This window comes from Rhinolophus hipposideros, assembly GCF_964194185.1.
Source record: "Rhinolophus hipposideros genome assembly, chromosome: 8".
Taxonomy (NCBI): Eukaryota; Metazoa; Chordata; class Mammalia; order Chiroptera; family Rhinolophidae; genus Rhinolophus; species Rhinolophus hipposideros.
The window spans coordinates 67,418,029-67,430,825 of NC_138054.1; the positions used below are offsets into that span (position 1 = coordinate 67,418,029).

Below are 12,797 nucleotides of genomic sequence, written 5' to 3' on the forward strand. Positions count from 1 at the left end.
GAGACAAGGCACTAGGCCTTGCAGGGGCCATCTCCTCGGCACTCTACTGTCTTCAAGAGATGTCTGGATATTGCCTTCCTATGCAGGACTTCGCCTAGCTAGCGCTTAACCCAGCCCTTACCACACCCTCCCAGGCCCTCTCCGTAACTGTGTGTGATGAGGAGACGGCTCCCCTGCCCAAAGCTGCCTGTCCTCCCATGCCTGGGCTGGGTGGGCCAGACTGGGTGGAGGAGAAGTGGGTCAGCTCGGTAGCCATGGTGACAGCAGCTGCTCCCTGCCAGCCTTCTCATCTCCTCACCACAAACCTCACCGATGAGCTCCTTTGTCCAGCCTTCCGGGATGGGGGCCGGGAGAGTGAGATTGGGGGCTGGAGCATGTATGAGTGTGTGTGTGCACGCTCACACAAGCACCTGCTCAGAGCTGGTGTGTGTGCCTCAGCCAAGGGAACCCACAGATCCAGGTAAGACACTTCCCAGTTCCCTGCGCACTGAAGGGAGGGGACTCTTCCTGCCTCTCTGGGCTTGTCAGGGGCCAAGGGGAGGGTGTGTGTGTGAGTATGATTGTGTGAAGGCCTGAGCCTGTCCGTGTGGCTGCTTCTGTGTGCCTTTGTGGGGATGAGGATCTTGAAGGTGTGTGTGCATATCTGTGTACACATGTGATTGATTATGTCTTGAAGCGTGGATCATCTGTGTGGGTCTGTATGGTGTGATGACACATTTGAAATTCTGTGCCCGGTGTCTCCGTGTGTGTGTGTGAGAGAGCCTGCTCTGGGGGAGATAAAGGTTGAAGAACCAGAAAAGGATCGGGCACAGTGTTCCCCACTGGGTGTGCTCCTTCTTCCCAGCCTACCAGCCTTCCCTGTCACCCATTCGTGTGTCCCTGAGGGGGAAAAGGAAAGGCTCCAAACAAGGGAACCCCTCTCCCCTCCTGTGGATGCAGGCACTGGCCTCTGCCATGGGCACAGAGTGGCATGGGTGACATGATGGACAGCCCTGGTGCTGGATCGGGGGCAGCGCAGGGGTCTCAAATGCCAGGCTCAGCAGCCAGCGAGGGGCCGGGAGATGAGATGCTGGAAAGAAAGAGCACAGCCTCACATGGCAGCTCCCACCCCACTGGAGAGGTGCACAGCCCCGGATCCCACACTCCCACACTTCCCTTGGGCTCTGGGTGGGAGCACCCAGGGCTGGAGTGGAAGGTGGCCCCTTGGATCTCTGAGCCTTCGCACAAAGTGTTTGCACCTGGTATGCAGTCCAGACTAACAAGCACTAACACATGTATCGTCCTTCACTGTTTACAAAGTCACCATTATGAACAGTAATAATGCAATTGCCCAACTGAGCGTGTACCAATCCTTATTTTGTACTATTTCATCTAAGAATCCTAAGGCTGTCATCATTCTTCCCCTTTTAGACACAAGGCATGGTAGGCTTGGTTTGTTAAGGAGATTTCCCTGTCTCCTATAGCTTGTAAGCGGCAGGTCTCGGTTTTGAACTAAGTCTGTCTGCCTCCAAAGCCTGTGTTTTTAATCACTATGCTTTCCTGCTCCTCAGTATCTGACCAGGGAACGCTGGAGAGTCAGGCTGGGTCCAGGTGGCCAGTAGACTCATCTTATAGAAGAGGGATGGAAATTCAGAGAAGCTGAGTGACTTTCTCAGGGTCACATGGCTGGGATGGAGCCAGGAGCCCCCTGCACTCCCCCCACACACACTCCTGACTACTGGGCATGTCACAGAGTGTCTGGAGAGGGACACGGGCTCCTTAGTCAGGGGGAGGACAGAGGAAGGAAGAGTAGGGTCTGGAGCTCCTTAGAATTTGGACCTGGATGAGTAGTCCCTCGTGTTTAAAAGTTGTGGATGGGGCTTCAACACCAGCGACTTGACATCAATGTTCCTAAAGACAGATTAGGGGAGCCAGGAGTTTGGACAATGTTATGAAGGAGGAGACAGCAAAATAGAGTTGAAATGATTTGCTCAAGGTCACACAGTTATCTCCAATTCTATCTTTTTACTTTACAAACTACTGGCAGTCTTGGAGGGCAGACGTCTTCTTTAGCCCCTCTCTAAGCGCCCCCGTTTCCTTCCAGACTCTCGTCACGTCACCTCCTCCTGGGAGCTACCCTGATTGCCTTCACCTCCTTTCTTGAAACCTGGTGTCTCGGCGGAAGTTAACTGAGGCCTCCTGTCAGTGTCCTAGGGGAGTGCTGTCGGGAAGGCACAGCCCCCTGTGATGCGGAACCCCACTCTCAGATTCATCAACCTCGGTGAGTTTGGGTTTTCTTTAAGATGAGATGTGAGGAGGAATCACTGACAGGTGAAGTGGAAGCTGGGAGTTAGGAGACGGGTTGGTGCTCTGGTTTTGTCAGCAACTTCCTGTGTGACACTGGTGTGTCTCTTTCACATGCTGGGCCTTGGGCTCAGGCTAGAATAGGGATGGCAAATCAGTTTTAACTCCTCAGCTGCTTCTCATCAGTTGGTGCTAGAGCACTGTTGAGAGGGATTGTGAGGTTAAATCTCATGGGAAAGAGATGGATTAGTGATGTCTGCTGTGGGTAGAGGATGGGGAGAAGTGGTAAGAATGTATTTGCCATCCCTTCCAGCCTAACAGTCCATCACCCTGTGACAGGTTCCTTGGTCTTCCCTATTGAAAGTGTGGGTGGCTGGGTTCATCTTGAGTTTTTGGATGGTCTCATTGACTCAAAAAAAGCTCATTATCTGGTTAGACACTTAGTCAAAGGGACCCAGGTCCTTAGTGGACTGGCAGAGCTCTGAGACCTGCTGTTATCAGGGTTCAGGAGAGGGTGTGGGGAGCCTTTGAGGTACCAGAGGCCAGATATCGAGGGCAAGAAAGAAAACACTAAGCTTGTTCCTTGGGGAGCGTGGAAGGTATCTGCTGGCATGGAGCTTTGCAGGAGTGGGGGCAGTGGCTTCCTCCCTGGGGGGTAAATCTGAGCTTCAGTCATAGATGCTATTGAGCCATAGAGCGGGATCAGGAGGTCGCTGTGACCCAGTGAAGTCGGGGCAGAGTCCCTTCCTTAGGGTGACCTGAATTGGGCTAGGAAAGGGACATTCCTGCTCAGGGGCAGGAAATTGTTGAAGTGACTTTTGTGGAAAGATGTTCATTTACTAATCTTTTAGAACAACCAGATGTGAGGTGCTGTGTGCTGTGTCCCGCCAGCCTCTTACCACTCTGCCCTCCTCGCTTTCTGCTGCCCCTTTCCTATCCCTGTGGTCTGATGGCTCAGGGGTTGCTGTGCAGTAGGACTTCCCTCCACATGTGGGCCAGGTGGCTGGCTCTATCTGTCTCTCTGTCTTGCCCTTCTTGAGCTAGACTGGCTGCCAGAGAAGCAACTAGAGCCCCACTTCTGAGCCTGCCACTGCAGTCCTTATTCATACTTTCCTAGCCTTTGCTTTCCTAATCAAAAGGACTTACAGAGATCACCTACACTCTTTTGCTTTATATATGGATGAGGAAACAAGGCCCAGAGAAGGTGACACAAGGGATCTGTATGCATTCTAATCCCACCTCCTGAGTCTGAACTCTCCCAGACTGCCTCCCCAGGACTCCTATGCCAGGGGTCAGCCCTAAGACCTGTGGGTACAGGGTTTTGGGTTTGGCTCCTTCTATCTCCTTCAGGTTGGCCAGACAGGCTGGGTGCTCCCAGGCATTCTTCAGCTCTCCAGGCCCCCTGGGTAGTTAGAGATGAGAAAGTAGCTCTGGATGGTGCAGAGTCCTGGATGTCAAACCATCTGCTTGTCAGTTCCATTTATTATTTATGAGGAAACATGAGACCCTGGGTTGGCAGGGTCAGAAATTTTGTCCCTTACCCTCTTCTCTTCTTGTCCCCTGGGAGTGCCGTTCTTGAGCTTCCTATGGGCTGGCTCCTCGAGGGGAGTGCTTGCTGTTCCAGGTGTGTTCTGGGTGGGAGCTGTTTCTCCTCAGATGCTCTCGCCAGCTGTGGGAATGTGGGCCAGAGAAGCTTTCCTCATAATAGATGCTTCCTTATACTTTATCCGAAGAGCCCAGAGACCCAGGGCAAAGCCTAAGCAGGAGGGGTCGGCCTACTTCTTTGGGTGAGTTCTGGGTTGAAGGGGCAAGAGTGGCACAGTGTATTAGTCTCTTTGTGGAAACAGGAGACCTAGGTTTGAGGCCAGGCCTTGCTACTTCTTAGCTGAGTAGGATGGATGAGACCTTGACATCTGTGAGACTCAATTTTCTCATCTGTGACATGGAGATAACTACACACCTAACAGAAATACTTTCAAGAGTAAGTTAGGCTTACACTGTAGCAGATTCAAAGTATCAGATAAGCACTCTCCCACCATCCACCAAAAGACCATACAGATGCCCACCTCCCCCCCCACACACACACACAAACTGGCACTAGAATTGGAAAGTAAAGAGAAGAGATCATCATAGGCCCTAGTCCAGGGGACTTTCCATTAGCTGCAAGGTTGATGGGGGATGGACGGAGAAATACAATCCGGGGCTCTGCACACATCACAGGGTGAACGAGAACAGTCCAGCCAACCACAAAGAAGGCAAAATACAGCTTTGACTCATCCCCACTGTCAGCCCTAATTCACCAGCCCTGCAGGAGCCTCACCGCCCAGGAGACCAGGAGGCTGTTCTCAGCCATCTGGGGACTATCTCCCCCATTAGCTGGAGGGGTGCCTTCCCTTTCCCACACCTTTCTAAGCCCTTTTGAAAAGTTGGATTTCCTCAGGGTGATAGGCCTAAGGGCAGAGGGTCAAACAAAGTGCCCTGAGCCCTGGGATAGAGAGCGGCCCTGGGCAAAGCACTGTGGGCCAGGACAGAGCCAGGAAGGGTCGGGTGCAGACCATGCGGGGTGGCAGTCTCTCCAATACTTGGCCCGAGTATCAGACTTTCAGCCAAGCTGTAGGGCCAATAGCTGGAGATCCCATCTCTTCACAACACAGAGCATAAATTCCTGCTGCCCGACTCTTCCAGAATGGCTACCAACGCCCTCTGTCCACTTCCCTAGCACTCATGGGAACTATCATTAAATATTTAATTGCATAATTAGTTATTTACTATCTGTCTCTCCTCCTGGATTGGAGGCTTTAGGAGGGCAGGATGAACTTGGCCTGGCTCATTGTTGTATCTTTGGCATTCAGTATAGACCTTGGAATTGTAGGGGCTTAAAATATTTGTTGAATGCAGTTAATGGGGGAGAATCAATTTGTATACTTTGGAAAGGAAGTTGGCAATATATTTCAAGCATCAAAAAAATGTTTATGGCCTCGATATCAGGTAGGATGCTTTTGGATGTAACAGAGAATCCTGATTCAAACTGGCTTAAGCAAAGGAAAATACATTGTCTCACATAATGGGAAGGCCAGAGAAAGGCAGGTTTCAGGGTAGCCCAAGGTCCTTTCTGACTTGGTGCTATGCTGCCCTCAGAAACACTGGCTTCATCCTTGGGCTGGACCCTCCCAAGGGGGAGGAGTCTTGAGGGATGGAGGTGGTGGATTGAGAAAGAGACAGAGAGAAGAAAGCTGAACCTGATCTAAGCGGTAACTATTGAAATATTTAAGTCAGTTATGCTACCTCCATACAATGGACCATTATGGTGGCATTAAAACATGTATACAAAGTGTTCATGACATTGGGAAATGCTTGTGATATAATGTTAAGTGAAAAATCCAAGGATATAAAATTGTATTTGTAGTATGAGTTCAATTATTTTAAAAAATGCCTTAAAAAGAGAATAGGAGGAAATAGGTTAGAATGCTTGTCGTGGCTGCCTCTCAGTAGTGCAATTAAGGGTGATTTTTGCCTGCTTCTTTATCCTTTTCTGTACCATCCCTTTGAAGCAGGAGGCCCGCTACCACAATGTGCACAGGCTGGAGCCAGCTTTGTCCTTCCTGTTCTTGTTGGCTATGAAAATAACAGTCGCTAACGCTGATTGAATATTTACTCTATGCCTCACACTGGTCTAGGCACTTTCATATACACTGATTTAATCCCTACAGCAATCCAATGAGGTAAGTGCTTTTATTTCTTGCTTTGCTGAGGCATTCACGGAAACCCCAAGATGTTTGAGCACAAGGTCACACAGCTAGTGTGTAGAGGCGTGTAGAATTCAAGACTGGGCCATATGATTCCTTTGTTTTTACCACCAAACCAGGTCACTTGCCAAGGCGGCCATGTGCCAATAAGAATAGTTCAATTTATTGATCCTCTTGTTATATTTATTTGTTCATTGACTCCTCACAACCTCAGAGAGGCCAAGTGACTTGCCCAAGGCCACATAGCTAGGAAGTGGTGACTGCAGTAGAGTGGCCCCGGGGTCTGATGTGGGACCCCCTTGTCTCTTCGTCTCCCCCACAGAGTTGTCTGAGGCCCTGCTGCTCCTTGGACCATGTTTAACGGGGAGCCGAGTCCGGCCTCAGCCCCAGGCCCCAGGAATGTGGTTCGGAGCTCCAGCATCAGTGGCGAAATCTGCGGATCCCAGCAGGCTGGGAGTGGGACGGGAACCACCACTGCCAAGAAGCGGCGCAGCAGCCTTGGGGCCAAGATGGTGGCCATTGTGGGCCTGACCCAGTGGAGCAAGAGCACGCTCCAGCTCCCCCAGCCTGGTGAGGGCATAGGGGACACCAAGGGGCCGGGCGGAGCCCCTTGCAGTGACAGGGCACCTGCTGACTCCTTATGGGGACACACGCCCACACCCACAAACACTTGTGTAGTGTTTACCATGTACCAGGCTCTGTTCTGGGTGTGTGTTCTGACTCTGAGTCCTCAGGTAACTCTATGAGGCAGATACTAAAGCACAGAGAAGTAAGATGCCTCAAACTACATAGCTAGTAGGTGGTGGATCCTGGATTCAAACCCTAGTGGTTGGGCTTCCAAATTCATTACCATTCCCGAGCTCCTAACCATTGTACTCTGCTGCCTCCATGCACAAACTTACACACTAACCAGCAAGTATTTATTAAACAGCCGTCGTGTTCCTGGCACTGTGCTAAATGACACAACTTCACAGGCACACACATCCACAGGATTCAGTCTCACCTGTAATCTCGGAGTTTCCTAAGTACAAAGAGCCACACAAATGTCATTACACAGTCACACACGTACATTGCAAAGTCACAACAGAGACATACACAGACAAAGACACACACCTTGCACAGTCATGTAGATAGCACGCACCGTTGCTCAGGTAAGCCACTGCCCTCCTACCAGGAAAGGATAATACAGTCCTGCACACCATGGGTGGTCACACATAACGCCAGTTGTACAAAGCACACACACACAGTCCTCAGATACAGACAGACCCAGGTCACAGAAGCGCCATTAAACACGCAGCACCACGGTCCATGGTCACAGAAGCATGTTGCACCTGTGTGTACGTACACACATACCTCATGAAAAACCACATTCACACACCTTAACAGCTACCTCCTGATAAATATATTATACTTTCTCAGATGCCTAGTTATGGAATCCCTGTTATGCTCAGACTGTGGGTGACCAACCTGGTGACACACAGCCACACCCGGATGGACCCCACATCACAGGAGAAGTCAGCCCTCCCCACCAAGACCTCCTTACTTTGTGGCATCAGCCCAGACACCAGCTGGTTGTGTATTAAAATCTCTTCCTGCTTATTTTGTTCAGAGTAACAACTTCCCCAGGAAACCTTCAAATAAGCAGCTGGATGGGGGTGGTGAGGGGGCGGGGGCACCGGAGGATCTGGGGAGAATGCTCATCAAGACTTCCAGTTGGGGCTGGGAGTGGGGGACTTTTCCAGGCCTTAAAATAGATTTTTACAAAGCCCTCCACAGGAGCACGTGGGATGGTCTTTTCTAGCACTCTAGCTAGTGGTTTGTGGCTCAAGGAAGTGCTAAATGGGGAAGGGGCTTGTGGTTATCAGTTTGTCAGCGTGGGCATGGCCTCTGTCAATATGCATTATAGGTCTGACACTAGGGAGTCAGGAAGATGGGGACCTAGAGATCCAGGAGTTATGCTGGGACAGGACCAAGGGGTGGGATTAAGGTTGGGGGATTAAGATCAAAGAGATGTTGGGCTTCAGGAGACCAAGCCCTTCTGATCTCTGGCTGAGTCAGCTTCAGACCCAAAAGCTTCTTCATGCCCAAAGTAATTTGGAGGGACAGGTTCAAGGCCAGGTTCTGCCTGGGGCTGTCCACCTCCCTAGACTCCAATCAGCAGGCAGGGATTGGAGTGGACACTAGGGAGACCTCTGGCCTCCAGGGGAGGTGAGTGATAATGGGGCTTCTGGCTCACTTGTCTCTGTGGTATGCAGGGCGCAGCTGAAGGCCTGGCACCGAGCCAGGGACATTGTCCAGCTGCCCTTCTAATGAAAGGTCTCTATGAATCATCCAAGCACCAAATGTCAGAGCAGTAAGGACCCCTTGAGATCATCTAGTCTGATGTATTCATTTTATCGATGAGGCTGAAGAGAAGGCACTTTCCTGAAGTACAACCCCAAGGTGGCTTTCAGAGTCACACCCTGTCACTTACTAGCTGGTGACTCAGGCAAGTTACTTCACCTCTCTGAGCTTGCCTCCTTGTTTGACACTAAGGACAATAATACATGCCTTGCAGAATTGTTCGGGGAATTAAATGAGACAGGGAATGCAAAGGTACGCAGGCTTGTACAGCCTTCTTATTATTACCCACGGTCACACAGTAGGGCCAAAAAAAACCTGAGTTCTCTGGCCTTCACAGCTCTGCCCCTTGCTTGCAGAAAACTCCTCTCCCATCTATAATTCCTTGTCCCCATTTTTTTTTCTCCTAGGCCTTGAGGTTGCCAGTGTCCCAGCTTGGAGCCCCGTCCTGGGTGGGAGAGGGGTGTATAGGGCTGACTCACCGTGAGCATTGGCCATGGAAATTCTGTTCTGGCAAAAGACCTCAGTAACGTATCTGCTTCTGTCCCCAGGTGCGATGGCTCAGTTCCCTGCAGGCTAGGCTGTATGAAATGGGGAGGCATTCCGCTCCTGGACCCAGTCTTCTGGGCGCTGGATCTGTCTTCCCAGGGGCCTCCTTCCTCCTAGTCTATCCTACCTTACATTAGCCTGAGCTCTGCCCATTCCCTCTTCTTTGTTTCAAAGTCTGCACCAGTCTTTCTAGTTCTCCAGTCTCCTGCCTGCCCCTTCTAGTTTATTCCTCACGTTGCCCTAGAGTGGCTTCCAAAAACTTACCCTGAAACTTTAGAGGACTAGTCCTGGCTCTAAACTCCTCATGGCACCTTGGGAAAGTCACTTTCCCATTGGGTCTGTTTCCTCTGTAAAATAGAGCTAAAAACACTCTCCCAGTTTCCTTCTAGATCTAACATTCTCTAAGTTGTGGGAGCAATAAGGAGGGTGGTCAGGGCATTGGGGTCCCAGGACACAGGTAGCTTCTGGCCTAGCCTTAGGTTGCGTCCACATGAGGCCATCTAGGGCTGTCCCAGGCCCAACCCAAATGGAGCTCCTCTTTTCAGTACCAAGGACAGCATCTCCAACTTCCTGGGCTCTGGGCTCTGGGTCAGAATGGGGAGAGGGCTCAGGATTATTCCAGGAGATGCCATAGGCAGTGCTGTTGGGAGCTGTAACTGCCTCTCCCTTGGATGTGGTGGGATAGATGGGATGGTTCCTGGAGTCTTTTGGTCTGCAGGGACCACAGAATCATTGCAAGCAACTTGGCTTGGTTCCGTAGAGAAAGGGGCTATATAGTTACTTCCCAGATCAACAGTATTTAGAGACATAATAGACATAATAGAGGAAATTTCGCTAAGATTGCAATACATTTCTCCCAACCCAGAAGACATGTAATTTAATCCCTGCTGACTCATTTCTCAAACCAACGTGGAGTTGGTGGACAGGAATAAGAAGTAGCACATCCGTAGATTGGGAGTCAGTGGGCCTGAGGTGTAGCCCCAGATCTATGGATGCCTGCACCTCAGGCTCCACATCTGTGAGATGACAGGAGCAGAGGGCTAGCCAAGATGTCTCTAACATCTCAGGATTCTGTGACTCCTCTACCCACACTGGCCTGGACAGGTCTGATCAAAGAAGGTAAACTTTTCTCCCAAGTGGGTCAAAGCTTTCCCAGGCTCTAGAAGAGTGGGGATTAGGATCCTGTGGTCAGGCTTCAGCTCAGGCTATGTGTTGGGGGGGGGGGTTCGAGTGTAGGGAGGGTACAGTGCAGCTACCACAGACCCATCTGTCTGCTCACTGAGTTAGAGGGGATTGGCAGTGAGGAGCCAGGGACAGGGCAAGTCCCCTGACACCCACTATTACTGCCAGCCCTCTGTGTGTGGTGGGTCACACACCATTTCTGGGTTTGCATCTCTGTGTGTGATTGAGTGATGGGTTCAACTCCAAGGGTTATTGGGTGAAGGTTCACATTTATATGGCAGAGTATGTCGTGTGTGTACATGACTAAAACCTGGTAGGACCACTGGTGACTGTTGTATGAACACACGCATGACCTTGTATGTGAGATCACTATCTTCATACACGTAAATATGATTGTCAGCACTCCTGTGTGTCTTCTCATGCCTGTCCATGTAAAAGACATATGTATGAGCTAATGTGACCATGTGTGTAAGACAGAGAGACAGACAGACATATTGGTGGTCTCATTGATTCCCGGATAACTAGCTATTCCAATATCCTGGACGCTGGGATGGTTTCAAAGAAAGTATTCCTCCTCACCACTTACCACTCCCAGCGGGCCAGCCCATCCACCAATGATGCTAACCCTCTTAGCCTTCCCTCTCTCAGCGGGACTTTCTGAAAGATAAATAGGACAAAGCAGAAAGAATAAAGCCCCCCTTTTCCTGGGCTAAGTTCTTAAACATCCCTTCCCTGACCCACTATTAGAGTTGGGTGGCAGAAAGGGTTGTCAGGGTAACCAGCTCCCCTCTCCCTACTGCTTTGGGTGGGGGGACTGCACTGCCTGCCCCACCTTCAGCCTCTCCCCACTCCTGTAGGCAACTTCACTCTTAATTTGCCTGGGTCTCTAACCAGCGACAGCAAATGGCTCCTTTGGTACAGTCCCTATCTGAGCACCACTTCTCTCCCCATTAAGCTCCTCAGGCAGCCAAGCTTCAGCAGGGGAAGTCTCTGTAAACCCTCAACCCCTCTTCAGCTCCTCTTGCACCCACCTCAGGAGGAGAGTGTGTCTAGAGGGACCACGCTGCAATGCTGAGGAGGTTGCCATGGAAACCCAGGCAGGATGGTGCAGCTGCTAGGAGAGGCAAAGTGCCCCATGTTTCCTGCAAGGCTGAGGAGAGAGGCTGGGGTCAGGGGAGAGGGGCCCTCTGAACAGGAAGCACAGTGACCCAGGGATGAGCTCTCTCCACACAGCTTCTAGGGTTCTTACTCAGACCTGTCTCTCAAAACCAAAGTCAATTCAGGTCAGCCTAGCTGTCCCTCTCTCAGTCTTGCTTCCCTAATGACCTCTCCATGTCCAAATCCACCTTGCGAATGCATGTTAGTTTGAGAGTGGCCAGGCTTCACATGGGGTTTTTATAGGGCCTGTGAAGGTTTCGGAGAGGTGCTTTGTGAGGTCTGTGTGTGATAGGGTACACGAAGGAAAGCAAATCTGGAATCACACAGATGGAAAACTTTCCAGAAAAGAGAGGCAGGAACACAGCCTTTTGGGGCAAGGGCTGAAGTGGAGTGGGAAAACAGCAGTCAGGGGACCCTGGCCAGGACGGGGGTGAGGGCCAAGGACTGCGGGGAGGGGTCTCACTCCCTGGTGACTCCACCCCCCCACCCCCCCCAGCCGCCCACCCCCCCAGCCCCACTATCCCGACGCTGCCCCCAGCCATCGTTCTAGTCTGCTTTGTCTGTGCCACGGCCCTGAACAGAGCCAGGGGTCAGGCTGCAGAAGGGCTCTAGAGGTCATCTCAGCAATGCCCCCTGCCTCCAGCCACAGCCCTGCCCATCATGCCCCTCCCCAGAGGCCACATGGGGCAGCATTCTCAAGCCACATGGGTGATCTGACCGTGTTCCCTTTTTGTGCTTCGGGGGGGTCACAGAAGGGACCACCAAGAAGCTGCGCAGCAACATCCGACGGAGCACGGAGACCGGCATCGCGGTGGAGATGCGCAGTCGGGTCACGCGCCAGGGCAGCCGGGAGTCCACCGACGGGAGCACCAACAGCAACAGCTCTGATGGGACGTGCGTGCAGCCCAGCCCACTGTGGTCCCCACCCTCTTCCTCTGTCCTCTAGTCTCTGAGCCAGGGGCAGGGCAGGAAAACCTCCAATTGGGTTGTTGGCCCAGATGTCTGGGTTTCCCTGTGTCCCTGCTTCCCTGCGTCCTCTCCCGGACAGCCCGTAGCTGGGCCCGTCTTGCTATTGCTCCCACTGCAGTGTCTTATCCAGACACCCTGTGTCGCGGGACAGCTCATCCCTCCTCTATGTTTCGTGCCTGCCACCTCCCAGCACCTACATACTGCCCCACTCCCAAGGGGTGGGCTCAAAAGGAAAATGCGGTTCTGAAATCCTTTCAATCTAAAACCATTGTTATGCCTCAGATAAAGGGAGTTCTCACAGGTAACCTTGCTTGGAATTTAGGGAAGGAGATTGGACTAGATCGGTTTTTCAAACTGTGGGGTGACTCATAGGTAGGAAATAAAACCAATTTAGTGGGGGGGGGGAACCAGCATTAGCAAAAGAAATAGAAATTCAAATGTATGTGTGTCCTATCAAGTAAGGATGAATTACCTTGTGAACTTTTGTTTCAGGTTTTTTAATGTATGGATGCATATAGGTCTATGACATTAACTGTATTTCTTAAATTTGCATCTGGGTTGAGTCAAAAA

The 12,797-nt window shown here is 51.3% G+C and overlaps 1 protein-coding gene across 1 annotated transcript in view; it reads left to right on the forward strand.

Annotated features, from left to right (window-relative positions):
* Positions 1 to 12,797, forward strand: part of RIMS3 (regulating synaptic membrane exocytosis 3) — a 37,826-nt gene that overhangs the window by 13,440 nt on the left and 11,589 nt on the right. The window contains exons 2-4 of the mRNA XM_081056260.1: positions 2,084 to 2,260; positions 6,352 to 6,599; positions 12,011 to 12,152. Of these exons, the coding sequence (XP_080912386.1) occupies positions 6,383 to 6,599; positions 12,011 to 12,152 (359 nt within the window). The 5' untranslated portion in view covers positions 2,084 to 2,260; positions 6,352 to 6,382. The remainder of the gene's footprint in view (positions 1 to 2,083; positions 2,261 to 6,351; positions 6,600 to 12,010; positions 12,153 to 12,797) is intronic.